Source organism: Carlito syrichta, unplaced genomic scaffold (genome assembly GCF_000164805.1).
Source record: "Carlito syrichta isolate Samal-C Ts95f unplaced genomic scaffold, Tarsius_syrichta-2.0.1 Scaffold312786, whole genome shotgun sequence".
In the NCBI taxonomy this organism is placed as follows: domain Eukaryota; kingdom Metazoa; phylum Chordata; class Mammalia; order Primates; family Tarsiidae; genus Carlito; species Carlito syrichta.
The window spans coordinates 176,892-194,891 of record NW_007256882.1 but is presented as its reverse complement, the minus strand read 5'-3'; the positions used below and the strand labels follow the sequence as shown (position 1 = coordinate 194,891).

Here is an 18,000-nt window from a genome sequence, read left to right as displayed (position 1 = left end):
GTCTTTTTGGGAACTCACATTCGGAGAATCTCACAAGTCCACCTATGCCGTTGCCATCTTGTTCCTGTCTTTGACACAGTTCTTGGTAACATCTCAAAAAGGCTCCACTGTTCCAGAAACAGTGGGTGACATTCATGCACTCACTGTGTTTGATGACACTGCTCTACCTGCCCCATGTCCCTGCAGCAGGATCTGACTTTCCATCTCTCCTTCAGAGCACCCATCCCATCAGGCTCCCTTTTATTCTATAGAAATATAAGGAATGGGCAGATCTAGCTGGGCATTTGGATGTCCACATTGGAAGTTTAGGTAAGAATCCAGAGCATATACTGACCTCCTCAGGTCCCTGAGATCTGTATGAAGACAGTAACTGTCCTAGGTGAAGTTCTCTGGAAGCAGGCTCTGAGGTGGGGAATTGCATGCACAGAGCATCTGGAAGGATGTGAGAGAGACAACACTGGGCAAAAGGGGATGCTGACCTGCAATGTGGATGCAACAGAGTTTCAGCATCCACAGAGGGACCTCTGAGCTGTGAAGACCTTCAAGGTCATTTAACATTCAGGCAGGACCTTGGAAACTTGGCCTCACACAGACCTCAAACCAAATTTCTCTGAAAAGGGGCATCAACTAGTGAAAGGATATATTCTGCAACTCACAGTGCTTACCAGTGAAGGCATAGCTCTGACCTATCAGAGAATCACAGCTTGGCTGAGCCAGTCACCCTGAAGAGGAATCTGAGTGAATCCCACAGTGTCCTCTCCATTGTTTTTCTCATTGCAGAGTCAGAAGCCACCACCAAAGCAGACAGTGAGCAGTTCTGGGGACTGATGTAGACAGTTGGCATAAGGAGTGGCCCCATCATCACCATATGGCCATTCAGGGGCAAGACAATTGTGGGGCTTTCCTCTGTGTGTCCTTCCACTCAGGTCCTCATTCTGTAATTCACACAACAGCCCAAACTCCCCTGATAATTCTGGTCCTGCCAGGCAATATCTATGCCTGACTCATGTTGTGCAACACCTTCGTGGAGGGCTGCAGGGAAGGGCAGCCAGGAAATCTCTGTTCTGGGTGAACTGTGCAAGCTCTGCTTATGACTTTGTCCACAGACATCCTAGGGATGGATAAAAACAGTGACACAGATGGAAAAGGCCTGGCCACTGTCCCAGACTTGACAGCAATAGTCAGCCTCGTCCCTGATCTTGGCCCCACCAATGGTCAGTGTGGCCAGGTTCCCTGAGTTGGAGCCAGAGAATCACTCGGGGATCCCTGAAGGCCACTTGTTGTTACAGTAGATGACCAGCACAGGGGGTTGGCCTGGCTTCTGTTGATAACAGTAAGCATTTTGGCAAGTGTGGACTGCAATGGTTTGTACCCAACCACTTTGACATTCTCTGTTGTGTTTTCCGTAACTGACTTGTGGATGTATTTGTTAGGGTTGGTGAGAAGAATGATTCTGTGCAGGACATGGAGAATGGAGATGGAAAGTGCCTGTCTGTGGCTCATGCTGTGGCTGCATCTGTGCTCACTCTGTCAGGTGAGATTGCTCCACCTGCCCCAGGTCTGGCCGTCTGTTGTGGGGACATGGACACTGAGGGTGGCTGAGTCAGCTCGTAGGAGACAACAGAACCAGCAAGGAGAGAAAACGGGAGAAAAACAAACTTGAAACTGAGGGGTTCACCTCATGAATATCTTTCCACTTGCCTGGCCTGTACAGCTCCAGAGATGAAAGGGCCTCAGGGCACCAGTGAGCACAGGGCACTGTGTGGGGGGATATCAGCCCAGCAGCCCCTCCTCCTGCAGCAGGTTCAAAAGCATCCTGGCCACCACAGGCAGGGCCCTGCTGTTCTCAGAGTCAGGGACAGACTTTTCCCTAAGCCCTGTGGCTGGGCAGCTGAGGGGGACCTTAGGACTGTCCCTGTGCAGTGAGCAAGGAGACCAAGGAAAAGAGAGGTCCAGGCCATTCTGCAGGCTCCCTTTTGCTGCTTCTCAAGGCTCAAGCTGAGCAGGTCTTCCCATGCCTCTCTTTTCCCCTGGCTGGAAAGAGCTGTCTGGGATGCAAATCAGCCCAACTCAGAGGCTGCTACTGGAGGAGGATTGTGGTTTCCAGAAAAGAACTCAGCCCCAAGGAACCCAGGGAGGGGAGGAGGGCTCTGAAGACTCCATCCTCAGCCCCAAAATTCTCCTTTAACTTCTGGTTCCAGGGTCCATTTGCAGACTGTGCCTTGTTCTAAATCCTGTGCTGGTCTGGCCACAGAGTAAAAAGGGAACTGTCTGCATTTTTATACCCTATTTTCCAGGTTCCAATGCAGTTTTGATAGGTTCTGTGACTGGCCCCAAAACAAAGCTCCTGAACGGCAGAGCTTGAATAATATTCCTCCATTGCCAATAGCACATGGAGTTTTTTAAGATGCATTTCTAAAGATCAGTCCTTGATCAAGCTACTGGGGCAGGTCATAGTAACTCTTCCTCAGTATCCCCAGGGCACTTAGAGTCACATCAGACCTGCTGTTGGGAAATGTTTGACAGGTACAGCGTGTCAGGATGACTGCATGGGCTGGGATAATTGAAGTACAGAACTTGGACTAGTGTTAGCAAAATAGGCAAATGCTAGAAGAATCAGATGTGGGAGACCTGGGTAAAAGAATCTATACATTAGAGATAAGGACAATTTTGTAGCAAAATGATACATTCCCTCTAAGTCTCAGGTTGTGGTCATTGACCTTCCTGCCTGTCAGCATCTCCCTGACCTCCTGGTCCAGCCCATCCCAGGTTGCTTTGCCATGTGACTCTTCAGCTCTCTGATGGCTGCTTTACACTGGCTGCTGGAGGATCAGGGGGTTCCTTTGTCCAGGTGTAGATTCGGAACCTGCTGATCAGGTCCCTGATTCCCTGATCCATGGACTGCCTGCCCCAGGGAAGAAATCCTTCTTCTCTGCATGGTACCTGCCTGTGTCAAGACTAAGCATGAGAGTTCATTCTTCATGAAGGTAGGAGCACAACTATTTGTTGAAGGAGGTGACAGGCCCCATCTGAGGTTCCCTGCACATGTCTTTGGGTGGTGAATGGTCATGGGGTTAGTACCAGGGTTTGGCACAGGGGGTCACAGGACTCAAAAACTGGCTCTTACAGTTGATGTCTGTTGATACTGGGCCATCCCGGTGCAGTGGTGGCTACTGCACCAATGTGAGAGACAGGAGAACATTCATCCTACAAACAGACCCACTCTAGTCTTGCCCACATCTCATCCTGGGAATTCAGCAGGAATAAGACATGGTGCCCATTCCAGGTCAGAACCATATTTGGGGGGTGAGTGGAAAAGAAAAAGTTGTAAGCTCAGCATGTATTTGCTACCAAATATAAATCATCACCTCTACTTATTCATGCTATACTCTTGGCAAGACTTAGGGGTTCTCGTCTATATTTCCAACAATTTGGGAAGCCAAGGCAGGATCACTTGAGGCCAGGAATTTGAGATCGGCTTGGGCAACATAGTGAAATCCTGTTTTAATAAAACATAAATTACAATTCAAATAAAACTAGACTTTTGCTTTTTCCTGCTCACTCTCACACCATATTGATCATCAGGAAAAAGTCAGTCCATGGATGGATATGCTGTTTGGCTGGAAATCTTCTTAGGGAAAATTAGCTCTTGGGAAGAAAACAAAACAGAATGGGCTTGTTCAGAATGTTTCCTCTTGAATATAGGTGTGGTAATTGGAGCTACAGCAGTCACCCTGAGCTCAAAAGGAACACATATGAAAGGGGAGCCAATTTCATCAGGATGGTAGATGAGGGATTTTGAAAGGTTTCGAGTTTCTCAATAATTGTCAAGTATCTGATAACAGCAACCATCTTTCTCCACACATATTGTGTTTCATTCTCACAATGGAATATTGCTCAGCAACACAAAAGAAATCAACTATTAATGCACACATCAGTCCAGATGGATCTCAAGTGACTACATTAAGCCATAGTCAAATGCCACATAGGTGTGATTTCATTTACATGATGTCTTTCTAAACTAAAACTGTAGAGACAGACAATTGTTCATGAGTACCTGGTGTTGGAATGGAGGGAGGGTATGACCACAGAGAAGCCTGGGGATGGTGTGGGTGGTGATTATACTCTCTTATGTCTTGTTTGAGGTGCTTATGAATCTGTACACATTTGTTAAAAGTCACAGAACTGTACACTAGAGAGGGAAAATTTTACTACATGTAAATTAATCTGCCTTTAAGAAAAGAATAAGTAAAAGGAAAAGTGTAGCAGGTCAGGGTCTCCAGGAAGCAAACTCAAACTCCCAGTTGGTGGTGAGTGTGCAGGAGGCTGAGATAGACCAGAGAACACAACACCCAGGAAGGGACTAGAATGGAGTGGGCATTGGCAGACATGTGGGCTGAGCTGCGAGGTCAACACAGCTGGGTCCTCAGTAGGACATGAGGGTAATCTGGGACTGAGAGAGCTCTTCCATTGGTCCTGAATTGGGTGAGGGGCCTCATCTATATCCCACCACAGGGACAGGTCATTACACTCAGGCTGCCCCCCTAAAGGGGAGTGTTGAGATGAACCAGCCCTTTTTCAAAAGCAAGTTATGTGGGTGCCACTGCAAAACTCTGAGCCTCCAGGAACCTGAAGGCTTCTATCTAGCAGTTGTTGGGCCACGGATTTTGGTTGTCACATGTGACATTTAGTACAAGGACAAAAACAACAGCATTATTTCAGTGCTATCAGACACACACACACACACACACACACACACACACACACACACTCTCACACACACACACACTCACACACACATAAGCTAAAAAATCCTTTGAGGCAAGAGTGTGTCATTTTTTATTATATGGATCACTGTGGTGAGAGCACAGTACCCAGGTCATTTGTCAAATGTTTTTCTGGTATCCCAACAGCTGGAAAAACCAGGCTGTGTGGCCTGTGTGAACTGTTCATGACCTTCCTGACCTGCACTCCTTGTCCTCCTATACACCAACTCTGCACCCGAGTCTGGATTCCAGGCACCTTCCAACTGTTTCCTTTTGTCTCTCAATCCTGACATAATCCTGCTCACACTTGATGGTGACCTGGTGTCATGATACGCACTTCACCCAAGTTTCAGGGCCATCCCTGGAAACAAGAGATCCAAATTCCTTCTCCATGATGGGACACAGATCACAATGGAGCTCTGCCAGACACAGTCATCACAGCCCAGAAACTCTCTCAGGGTTCTTTCTTGCCTGGGTTGTCCCATTCTCTCAAGCATTGTTCCCATAAGCTGCTGTTGAGGAAACATCACTTTGAGTTTTCAAAATGACCTCATTCATGACCCTTGTCTGCCTCTACCTTGGGATGTCTTGGAGATGGCAGTGTAGGTGGTGAAGATTTGAAGGGTGAGAGTCCTAGAGTGGGACATGGGGCAGCTCACTCGAAGTCTAAAGAGGAAGAGGGAAGGGACGGAAGTTTTGGTCACACTTCCTCATTGTCTGTGTCACTGTGTCTGTGGCATCTTTCCCAGTGGTGTAGATCATCACAGTTACACTCATACTCATCCTCAGACTGGGTGTTGGAGATGGCCGAGGAGCGGTCAGCCTCAGAGCTGGAACCTGAGATGCGTACGGGGATCCCGTCACCATTGTTGTGGCTTCCATCACTCTTAACATCCATCAGGTACCGAGGGGCCTTCCCTGGCTGCTGTTGATACCACTCAATGTTGTAGGCGCTGTGCTCACTGCTCAGGGTGCAGGTGAGCTTGGCAGAGGCTCCCAGCGAGGCAGATGCAGATGGTGGCTGGATCAGCACCGGCAGAGCGCAGAAACCTGAAACATAACGTTTCATGACTGATGCTGAATATCACAGAGAACTGGAAAGATGTCCCTAGGACCAGTGCTTGGGGGAATAGCAGGGAGGGTCCCTATGAGTTCCCTGGGATGCTCTGACCTGTGGAGAAAACGAGGAACAGGAGGTAGAGGGAAACCCAGGCCATCGTGGAAGGTGGGGCTCCCAAGAGCTCTGCCAGATGCTGCCCAGCAGGACCTGGACCTTCCAAGCTCCTGTCTTAAACTCTTCTTGGAACTCAGAAAGGGAGGAGCATTTAATGCAAATCTGGTCTTCATTTGCCAGAGCGTCTGTCTGAATCGTTGTCTTACCGTGAGCTCGGGGGCCTAGAGCAGGCAAATTCTCAAGTTCTGAAGAAGGGCCAGGTGGGCGTCACATGTGGAGAGTGTATTTTACTCAGAAGGGGCCTCAGGAGAAGAAAAAGTCATCCCCTTTTCACTTGAGCACAACCAGGAGACTTGCAGTTACTAGGGTTCCCAAACCAAGATCCACAGTGCCCCCTGCTGCCCTCTGTTGGAATAACCTCTCCCAAGTACCACTAGATTATGCAGATGTAGTGGTGAAATGACTACTTCTGAGCCCATCATATATGCCAGGTCCTTTGGACAGTGTTTATGACAAGTCACCTCCACCACACATGCATAGTCACCCCACAGCAGGTCTATGCTTAAGGCACAACCTCTCCTCCAGTCTACTGATGAAAGAAGCAACATCAGGATTTTCCAGTGCCCAGATTATAGAGAGCTGAATCAAGAGTCCATCCAGGAGACTCAATTCAGAGGTTGATCTTTCAGACCCTACCTGTCCTGCTTACCTCCTAATGTCCCGTCTCCCCCTTCACTTCATCCCAGGCCCCTAGTCCCTCTTGTCACATTCCTCTCTTCTTTAAACAGGGACACTGTCCTCCCAGATGTCTATGGACAGCAGAGGTGACCCTCCCTCATCACCTTCCATGGCAGATAACTAGGGAGTATGTTTCAATGGTGACATTGGGGATCTTCAATTGCCTGGTCATACTTCTTGTGCCAGGATTCTCTACTGACATTGTATGATTGGGATTTCATTTATGTCAAGCTAAGTCCCTTCAATTAGATAACTGTCAAACTGGATACTGAAATCTTAATTTACATGACTGGGGCCAGATGAGGTGGCTCCCACTTGTAATGCCAGCATTTGGGTAACCTGAGGCGGGAGGACTGCTTGCATCCAAAGATCCCAGAACAGCCTAGGCAACAAGACCTATCTATTCTCTACAAAAAATAATAAAAGATGCATTTAAAAAATTAGCTTGGCGTGGTGGTGCATGCCTGTAGTTCCAGGATTGCCTGAGTCAGGAGGTTGAGGGTATGGTGATCATGAGCATGCCACTTCTCTGCAGCCTGAGTGACAAAGTGAGATTCTGACAAAAATAAAAACAAAACTGCATGATTGGCAAGAATGCATTTTTCACCTAATCATCTTAACAAATGTACTGGTTTTCAAACCTAGGACTCAGGATGTGAGGAAACTAATTCAGTAACAAGCACTGCTGCATAGTCAATAGCATTGAGGTGTGAAGACTTATGGACCCATGTGCATAGACAGAAGCCTCCATGCACTGATCCTTGGAGTTTGGTCTAAAGAGATGATGGAGATAAGATGAGGCCACATGCCTCCAGTACATCTGCTCCTGTCTTGCACTGAGCATGTCTCACTAGTCCCTCCACACCCTTCCCACCCAATGCTTCCACTCTTCCTCTCATTTGGCTCCTTGGTGTCTCCCCCTGGGGCCCTGCTGGCCGCTCATCCAGGTTGGTTCTGACACCTCTGCTTGTGGGTCATGAAATAACATTGAATGCAACTTTTTCAGACCATCCTGGGAGAGCAGACCATCATAAAAATGATCCATGCTTGTGAGTGAAGGCAAAATACCCCTTTGTGAGGATTTCCATACATCTTTAAAATTGACATTACATTCAATGTTTGAGAAGGGGGAAAATGTGAAACACATTGTAAAAATCTCCTTGTTTCAAAGTGCACTCAACGTTCCGGTTTTGGTTGGAGATTAAAGGGCCCATTCCTCCCTATGAGGTCCTCTGGGTCATGAGACTCTCTGCTGCTCCCGGGCAGCTGTCAGTACACACTACAGTTACTTCCAGGTCATTCCATTGAGGCACACAGGAAAGTTGATTAATCTCTTAAGATCCAAAGACCACAACAGAGCTAAGTTAGGCTCAGGACAACCAGGACCTGCATTTGGAGCAGAGAAGCAGGAAAACTTAGTGTCCCTGACTTAGGGACCCAGTCAGGGAGGCAGCAGCACTAAGCCCTATCCGCTGAAGAAATGAGGGCCTTGTCTTACCTACAGCTTGGTGAAAAACACCTGGAAGTCATTCTTGTCCACATTTCAGAGATTTTCTCTCTCTGATGAAGGTCAAAAAGCCTGGATGGATCCTGGACATTAGGAGTACACTGACTACTGTTGATTAATACAATTCATAACAACTGGGATCCCCAGGCTGATTACTCTGAAACCAGCCTGGGCTTCTACTTGGGATGCTTGGCATAGCAAGGAAGACCCTCTCTAAAAAGGCTTATCTTGGCTTTTCCTGTTAATGGATTGAACCTTTTATCATTATGTAGTGTCATTTTACATCTTTTTAAATTTTTGATAGCTCTAAGGTTGTCTTGTCTGATATTGAGATTGCAACTCCTGCCTTCTTTTGTGATCCATTTGCCTGGAAACTCATTTTCCAACCTTTAACTTTGAGTCTGTGTGCATCCCTTGAAGTGAGATGAGTCTTCTGGATGCATCAAATAATTGGGTCATGGTTTCTTATCCAGTCTGCCATTCTATGTCTTTTCAGTGGTGGGTTTAGTTCATTCACATTCCAGCTGATTATTGAAATATGATTGTTTATCCCTGTCATGGGTTTCTTATAAATTTTTTCCTTTGCTTGTTTGTTTTCTTTTGCTTTGGGGGTTAATGTATGTGTGTGTTTTCAAGCTGCTTGTTGTGCAGTATTTTCTGTTGATTCTGTGCTCTGCTGTTCTCTTGGGAAGTGTGTAGTCAATCTTTTTATTCTTTCTTCTGTGCTTTATACCTTTTTAAGTGTCTCCTGTAGAGCTGGTCTGACAGCTGCATGATCTCTTAGGGACTAGATGTCTGGGAAGGATTTTAGTTCTCCATTACTGATGAAGCTGAGTTTGGCTTGATAGAAATTCTTGTTTCAAATTGCTTATCTTTGAGGACTTTGAATATAGGGATCCAGTTCCTTCTTGCTTGTAGTGTTTCTGCTGATAGGTCTGCTGCTATTCTGATTGGTTTCCCCTGGTAGGTAGTCTGACCTTTCCCTCTGCTGCCTTTAAGATTTTTTCTTTTGTCCCTACTTTGTGAAGGCAAGTTACTATGTGTCTAGTGATTGGTCTTCTCATTTGATGTCTTGTGGGGGTTCTCTGTATCTCTTGTGCTTCTCTGGTCACATCTCTGGTGAGATGGGTAAAGTTTTCTTGGATTACTTCCTGGAATGCTTGCTCCAAGTTGTTCTCCATTTCCCTTTCTTCTTCTGGGATACCAATCAGGCATAGGTTCAGCCTCTTGGTATAATCGTACATATCTTGTAGGCTTTGTTCTTTCTTCCTGTGTCTTCTTTCTATGTTTTTTTTACAGATCAGTTTAATTCCATGTAATGGTCTTCAAGTTCTGAGATTCTTTCTTTAGCTAGATTAATTCTGCTTTCCATGCTTGTCATCTTTTTATTTATTTCCTGGATGAAATTTTTTATTGCCAAAATATCTGTTACAAGCTCTTTCAGTGTTGCATCTTGTCTTTCTTCCATCCTATTTGCTCTTTTTATCCATTCCCTAATCCCTGTCATATTCTGGGGACAGTCTTGGGTGACTTCCATTGTTTAGTCACCAAGGTCTGATTTTTCAGGAGTTTTATCTTTGGTACACTTGTAATTGCCTGAGTTCTTCCTTTAGCTTTTCCTCATTTGTGACAGATCTCATGTTTTTCTCTTTGGTTCTCTCATTCAGTGTCAGTGGGAGGGGCTTTCCCTTCTGATGTTTGATCAGACCTCTATTCTTCCCTGATCCAAGTTCTGGATTTGTTCTATTTTGAAACAGGATGGTGTATGGGAAGCTTTGCTGTCTCTTGTAGCTTTTGAAATTTGAACAAAGTAGGGGATGGGACACTAGGAATCAGATACTACTTGCAAATTAAAATATTCACTTATAGCCAGGCTCAGTGGCTCAGCCTGTAATCCCACACCTTGGGAGGCTGAGGTGAGTGAAATGCCTGAGCCCGTGGGTTCAAAACCCACCTGGGCAACTTGGTGAGACATCATCTCTACAATAAATCAAAAAATTAGCCAGGTATGGTAGCGCACACCTGTAGTTCCAGCTACTTGGAAGGCTGAGGTGGAAGGACCACTGGAGCCCAGCAAGTTGAGGCTGTGGTTGCCGGGAGCGGCCACTGCACTCCCATCTGGGCCACAGAGTGAGACTCCAACTCAAAAATAAATATATATATTAATTTATTGTTGTATGTGTTCCTTGAGACCCACTCCCCTTTACCACTCTATATGATGATGCAAAGCAGAAACCAATGCAAAAGCAGTTGAATGCATACACACACTCCAAAACAAATTGGAATAACAACAAAGAAAAACAAAACAACCATCAACAAAAAGACCTCCAAAAAAACTAAACACACACACACACACGCCTAGCACAAAGAAAACAGAGAATAAAAACAGAAAGACTGAAGGGAAAAAAGAAGGGGATTCAAGTCGAACCCTCACACATCTATTGACATACCCCTTAAACTATAAAAAATAAATATAAAAAAGACCCAGAAGAGCAAAAGAACAAAAACCAACAACCACAACAAAAGCAAAAGATGAACACTCAGTCATTAACATACACACATAAACAGAAAACTACAAATAAAGGAAGAAACAGAAAAAGAAAAAAAAAGTTTGTTTTTTTTTTAAATTTTGGGGAGTGGATGCAGATCTAACCCTCACATACACATTTACGAACAAAGGAAAAATATTTTTAAAATAGGTGAACTAACAAGCAAACAGTCAAAAAAATTATTTTTTAATTAACAAATAATTGAAAATTTAAAAAACAAAAACACACACACAAAAACCCTGCCCTCTTGTGGCAGGCTCTCAATTGTTCCTCTAATCAAGTCTCTCCTGCAGAGTCACCTGTTTCACTCTCTCCTCAGGGAAGGAAGCAGGGAAGGAGGAGGGACAGTAGAGGTGGGTGGGGCTGCAGGCCTCCCCTCCTGCTCTCATATGGTCAGGGAGATCTCTGGTGGGGAGGTAGGGGACTGTCTCTTCCCCAGGTATGTACTCTCACTGGGGTGCCCCAGCCTGGCCTATCCTGGAATGAAGCTCTTTTATTGCAATTGATGTCAGGGCTCCGCCCGGGTTTGTCCCTCTCAGTCGTGGCCCAGCTGTGTGGGTCTGATGTTCAGAGGATTGCTGGGAAGGAGGGGGTTTGGGTCAGCCCCGGATTACCAACTGATCTCTTTGGAGTTCTTCCTCCTCCTTTTCTAGCCATGCCCTTTGTCCCATAGCTGGATCAGGGTAGGGGGTGGGGTGCCTTGAACTCAGTACTCCGCAGGTCCCTCTGAAGTTTGTGCTCTCAGGATATTACCTTTGGGCCAGGATCAAGCCCTGAGTAGTTGATCTACTAGTCACAGAGATCGGATTACGGAAGTCTCTTAAGGGCCTACAGGCTGGAAGGTTTTTTGGTAAGTCCCATAACAGGCATGTGTGACTGAGGGTCTCTTTATGGACTCCCTCGACTCCATTTTGTGAGACCTTGACAATCTGACTCCATTTTGGTACCAACAAAATCCTCATCTCTAAAAATCACAATTATTGCGTCTCCACCCCAAATTCTTCTTAATCTGTCGACAAAATCTCTGAGGACTAATTGTACTGTATCTCTGTATGTACTTGTGTATATAATTAATACAGTTGGCCCTTGAGCAACATGGGAGTTAAGGTACTGACTCACCACAAAGTCAAAATTCACAAATGACTTGACTTTCCTAATATGTAACTACACATGACCTATTATTGATCAGAAGCCTTACTTATATCATAACAGAGGGAGAGGAAGGGTTGGTCTTATTGTATCAGGGGTGGCAAGGTAAAGGTGAATTCTGGCCAAGCATGGTTGCTCATGCCTGTAATCCCAATACTTTAGGAGGTCAAGGTGAGGCTCAGAAGTCCAAGACCAGGCTGGGCAACATAGTGAGACTTTGTCAAAATAAAATTAGCAGGGCATGGTGGTACATGCCTAAATACTGGGGAGGCTGAAGCAGAAGGATCACCTGAGACCAGGAGGTCAAGACTGCTGTGAACCATGAGCATACCACTGCACTCCAGTGGGGCAACAGAATGAGAGCCCAGCTCAAAAAATGAATGGTTGAATGAATAAATAAATAAATACATTTTCATAGTTAGTTTTTGTATTGTATTGACTTCTCATGGAAATTAGATGTGCTTGATGTTAATGAGTAATGGGGACATACTCAAGTTTCCTCTTTCCTATGGTGCCACCTGGGAACTCTCCTCCTATGGAGAGAAAGGCCCCTTGTGGGTGATTCCAGGACAGAAGTTAGTGATGTGAGGGGAGGGAAGATTCCAAAAGTGCACAGAGTCTGTCACTCAAATTCTTCTGGCTCAACAAACTGGAGTTTTGAGACAAGAGTAGAGACAATATAAAGCAACATCTTCCTCTTTGCTCTTAATTTCTTGAGTACTTCCTCAGATCACCACAGTGGTTACTGTTCAGTGCAGATGTGCAGAGGAAAACCAGCAGGGTGGACATCCTCATGAGCGTGTGGCAGACACAGAGGTGAGGAAGATATCATTTCCGGAAATGATGCATTTGAAATATCTCAGAGGCCGGGCTCGGTGGCTCAGCCTGTAACCCCGCGCCTTTGGGTGGCTGAGGTGAGTGGATTGCCTGAACCCGCGTGTTCAAGACCCGCCTGGGCAGCGTGACCTCATCTCTACAATAAATCAAAAAATCAGCCGGGCATGGTAGTGCATGCCTGTAATTCCAGCTACTGGGAAGGCTGAGGCAGAAGGATCGCTGGAGCCCAACAGGTCGAGGCTGTAGTGGCCGGGAACAGCCACTGCACTCCAGTCTGGGCGACAGAGTGAGACTCCAACTCAAAAGAAAAAGAAATATCTCAGAATCACTGTGAGATTCCTGCTTTTTCTCAGTGTCCCTTGGTCTGGATTCAAGGGACACAAATCCTGAAGTGGTTCAAGCCTGATAAAAAATACAATCCAGGAATCTGTCTTGCTCAGCTTGAAGACGGAAAAGAAAACTCTTTTTTTAACAATTATTATTTCTATATGGAATTTATTTTTTTCAAGACTGAGCATAGATTAGAAAGAACAACACTATGAATATATGAGTTACTGACAATTGAATGATTGAAAAGACAAACCAGGGGATGTGAAAGAATAACATATAAAATTATAGCTGGGTAGAAAACATAGGGACATCAGAGTAGGCAATGAATACATGGCCAAGTCCTCAAAAGCAAATGCAAGTAAAGCTAAGATAGACAGATAGACCTTATCAAACTAAAAAGTTATAGCACAGCAAAAGAAATCATCAAGAGAGTTAAGAGACAACCCATGGAATGGAGTGGGGGAGGATATTTGTAAGCTATGCATCCAACAAAGTCCTAACATCCAGGATCTACAAGAAACTCAAATGAACTGACAGGAAAAAAAAGAAAAGAAAAGAAAAGAAACCACTAAAAATTGGACAAAGGACAAGAGTAGATACTTCACAAATGAAGACAGTCAACCACTAAAAAATAAAAAATGCTCAGCCTCACTAATTATCAGAGAAATGCAAATCAAAATACCACCTCACAGTGGACAAGATAGCTATTATTAAAACGTGAAAACACAAAAGGTGTTGACGAAGCCACAGAGAAAAGAGAACAATTCTACACTGTTGGTAGGAATGTAAATTCAACCTTTGTGGAATGTAGTGTGATGTTTTCTCAAAGAACTAAAAATTGATCTACCATACAATCCAGTAATCCCACTTCTGGGAAAACATGCAGAAGAACATAAATAGCTCTACCAAAACGACACCTACACACGTATATTTATTGCAATACTATTCACAATAGCAAAATCATGGAACCTACCCAGATATCCATTGAGTGTGGAATGGGTAAAGAAAAAGTGATACATATACATGACAGAATACTATGTAGCTGTAAAGATGAACCAAATATTATTATTTGCAGCAACATGGATGAGCTAGAGACCACCATTCTAAGTGAACTATCACAGGAACAAAAAACTGAGCAACCTCTGTGGAAAGCAGTGTGGCGATTCCCAAAAGTTTTAAATATCAACCTCCCATACTACCCCGCAATCCACCTGCTGGGAATATATCCGGAAGAACACAAATCACTCTATAAAAAAGACACCTGCACACGTATGTTTATCGCAGCATTGTTCACAATAGCAAGAACCTGGAACCAACCATGCTGCCCATCCAAAGAGGATTGGATTTTAAAAATGTGGTACATATACACGATGGAATACTACGCAGCCTTAAAAAAGAAAACTCTTAATGCTCAAGGCAAGTTAGGGAAATTACAATTCTTTTCCCTTATTTTATTTTAAATGACTTCTGTCCAGACTGGTCCACACAGTGTGGGAGCCTGAGAGACCTTTAGAGTGAGGGTGCCCTGCAGGGAGTAAGAGAATACTAAGCAGGCAAGTCTTTGTCACCACGACCCTGCTTGTGAAGAGCTGGAAGCATTTACATATTCAGGGACCACATCTCACAAGCAATAGAAAGCTGCTACAAGTCACAGAGAAAGTTTCCTTTTGGACTTCATGGTGAGAAAGGAGAGGATCTGAGAGAGGAGTGAATTCTCAAGGCCATGTTGAAGGAAGTCCCCTTGACAGGGTGCAGAAGCATCTTCTGAGCAAGGAGGAGCTTGTGAGCACAGGGCAGGTTTTGGTCCCCATGTCCCTGGACCACTGTGGAAAGTGTTGCTGCTTGTTTATGAGCTGCAGGAATCAGCCTCATTCTCAGTCTGGAGCCTGGAGATGGTCAGGGATGCTGTGTTGTCAGAGAAGTGATCAGGAGTCCCTGTAGGCAGAGAATTGATATAATACATCAGAAGTTTGGGAACTGTGCTTGGGTGCTTTTAGTACCAGGAAACAAGGCCATAACCACTGAAATCACTGCTGCTTCCAACACAGGAGATGAGCATTTTCTTTGCAGGGGCCTGGATACTGAGGGAGGCTGAATCAGGGCAAACTGAGCCCAGGACCCTGGAAACTGAAAAAACACACTGTGAGGAGTCAGTGCTGGGTCTCAGGTGAGCCTGAGGAGCAGTAGACAGAGGATCAGCCCAGAGGTCCTTGAAGTCTCTGTGCTCTAAGTAAGAAGGGTGAGGAGAACAGAGTCTGGGTCATGGTGGGCCAAGAGCACTGCATCCTGAGCACTCAGCAATGGGTCTACTCCCCAGAACTAACCTATCCCCTTTGCCTCAGAGAAAGGAGGGCCTTCCATGAAAATCTGCTTTCTGAACTGCTTCACTCGCCCCACTCTGACCTGGACCTGGAATTTAGAGATTTCTACGTTCTACACAGCAGGGTTAGGTTGAGGGGATGAACATTTTTTTATGTGAATTTACTAAAATCAAGTCCCTTACATTTTTCAGTAAATAAAACTAGCCTAGGTGTCATTCTTCCTCTTATCCTGGGATTACTGGTAGTTCCTGGCTGTGTGATTGTGGTACTTTTCTTCGTTGCTGTAATTATGGGGTCCCAGAGTAGCTGGTAGAGACCGAAGCACTCCTTTTCCCAGAGACTCTCATTCCCAGGCTCTCATTCTTCTCTACACCTTCTAGTCTTCTCAGTAAAGATGGGCTTCAGTCATCCCTCTGTCCTCTGTGTCTGCAGTGGCCTGAGGCTGTTCTTTGTATAAAGCCTGGACTCATTTATTGGTTCTTCTAGAAATGCACTTTTAGAAGGAAAACAGATTGAAAGCACCAAAGTTCCTATGTCTCTTTTAGAGGGCCTCAGGAAGAAGCAGCTCTTGGGACTTCCTATACCCAGGCTCAACCACAGAAATGACCCTCCCCAAATACAGACCTTTGTGGCCTCAGATGCTAGATCTTAAGCCTCAGAAAGCTCCTCTGAGTCACAGCTGACACGCCTTGCTCTGTTTCTTCCTTTTTTCTGGTTTCCTTTCCCAACTCAGGACTAGGCTCCTGACGTCTTCTAGGCCATTCCATGCTCCAACTCTGTAGAAAGGAATGTGTCTCTAGCCACAGTACATGTCCAGATGCATCTCCTCAGCATTTGTGTACTTGTCTCTGAAGGACCTTTCTACAGGGTTGGTGAACATGCAGCAGCTCATGGCTTAGGAATGAGAAATCTTATCCATTTAACTAATCTCACCCTAGTAGGTAGGCTGGATTTGAAATAAGATGAAGAGAAGATCAACTGGCTTCTCAAAGGATTTTAAACAAAATTACACAAAGGAGGGAGCCATCACTAGATTTATGAAGACCTAATGGATATCAGGAGGTGAATTTTTGTGCTTGAGGATATGGGAGAAGAAACTAGATTCAGGGTGACTCTATGCTTCCAACTCCAAGGACCTCTTATTAGGCACATCTGTGTGTCACACTGAAACAAAAACTTGTCTTTATCCTGTCCTTTTGTGCACATTGAGAACACCTCATCTTGAAGCTGTGCTCTTTCCCAAGTCAATGTCTTGCCCACCCAGTAGTGGGATACTGCCAGGGTTGGGGGACAAAGAGAGACACAACATCAATAAGTGTACCTGCCTCAAACCAGGTAAAGTGGGGACTAAAGGGAGGCCCACACTTTACCTATATGATGTCAGCTTGTATACCTAAACCTGAGTCGTACCTCATATCTTTAAAATAAAATATTTTAAAAAGAAAGAAAAAAAAGTCTTGCCCATACACAGAGAGACACTTGACTTAATGTGTTTTTTCCAGAAAAAAAAGAGGGGTTGGGGTAAGGTACTAATCAAGCTAACAGATTTCAAGTCTCTACCAGATTTGAAATGAACGTGTCCACTCAGGAATTGGACTGAGAGTACTACCAAGTAACTATTGTAGTGTCACTGTTTACTGAATGTGACAGACATCTCCAAAAGCACAAGATATGTGACCTTTGTCAAGGGTAGTGGAGCTTAGTGGTGGTCTCAGGGACTGGGGTGAGAAAGTGATTGGTGTAAAGAGGTGGTGGCTTTGAATTTGAGACTATTGTTTCTGCTCTGTCCTTAAGATATCAGTGTGATATCATGGCCTAGAGTGACTGATGTACTAGAGGGATCTGGTGCTGCAGAGGATTCAGCGCAATGCAACTGGGGAAACCTGACACCAGCAACACAAACAGGTATTTTCACAGAGTGGCCAGCTCCATTTCCTAACAGGAGGGAGACCCTAATAATTTGCCCCCAGCATTATTGAGATAATTTGCATGAGTTGATATAATACTAATAGATAGATGATTTGCATGAGTTGATATAATACTAAATGGTAAAAGTCAGTGACTTGCTCAAAATTCATGAGGTTGATTGGGTGGGTTTAGTAAAGATCCTGTGGAGAGGCCCTAGTGAACATTCTGGATGTCCAGGCACTTCCTGCAAGTAACTGACCTCTAGTTTTTCTGAAGAAGCCACCTTGTCCTCTGTTGCATGTCTATTTGACACCTGAAGCAAACTCAAGGCCACTTCAAAGTTCAGGAGTCAGCATTTCCATTTAGCATGATATGGATATGTATTGACAAATAACACATGAAACAATAAGAAGAAGACCTTCTGCAACCAAGGAGAAGAAAAAAGGACTGTTCAAATGGAACATGATTAACAGTCAGTAATACCAAAGAAAGAATGTTTAAACTATACAAACTTCAGTTCCCACATGCTCACCTCCCCAGGGAGAAATCTCCATGCAATCTGCTTCTTGAGTCTGTCTTCCTCACCCCACTCTTACCTGGGCCTAAACTCCAGAGACTTCTGCATCTCAAGACAGCAGGAGTCAGCCAAGAGGATTAAAATTCCTTGTTTGTTTTTTGACATTAGGAAGTTGATTTCTTTATATCTGATTTGCTCTGGAGA

The 18,000-nt window shown here is 44.9% G+C and overlaps 1 gene segment (V, D, J or C); it reads right to left on the bottom strand.

Moving 5' to 3' along the window:
* Positions 1 to 5,466: 5,466 nt before the first annotated feature.
* LOC110596714 lies at positions 5,467 to 5,983 on the bottom strand. The segment is given in 2 exon segments: positions 5,467 to 5,816; positions 5,938 to 5,983. Coding segments are annotated over 2 exon segments (396 nt in total).
* Between the last annotated feature and the right edge of the window lie 12,017 nt (positions 5,984 to 18,000).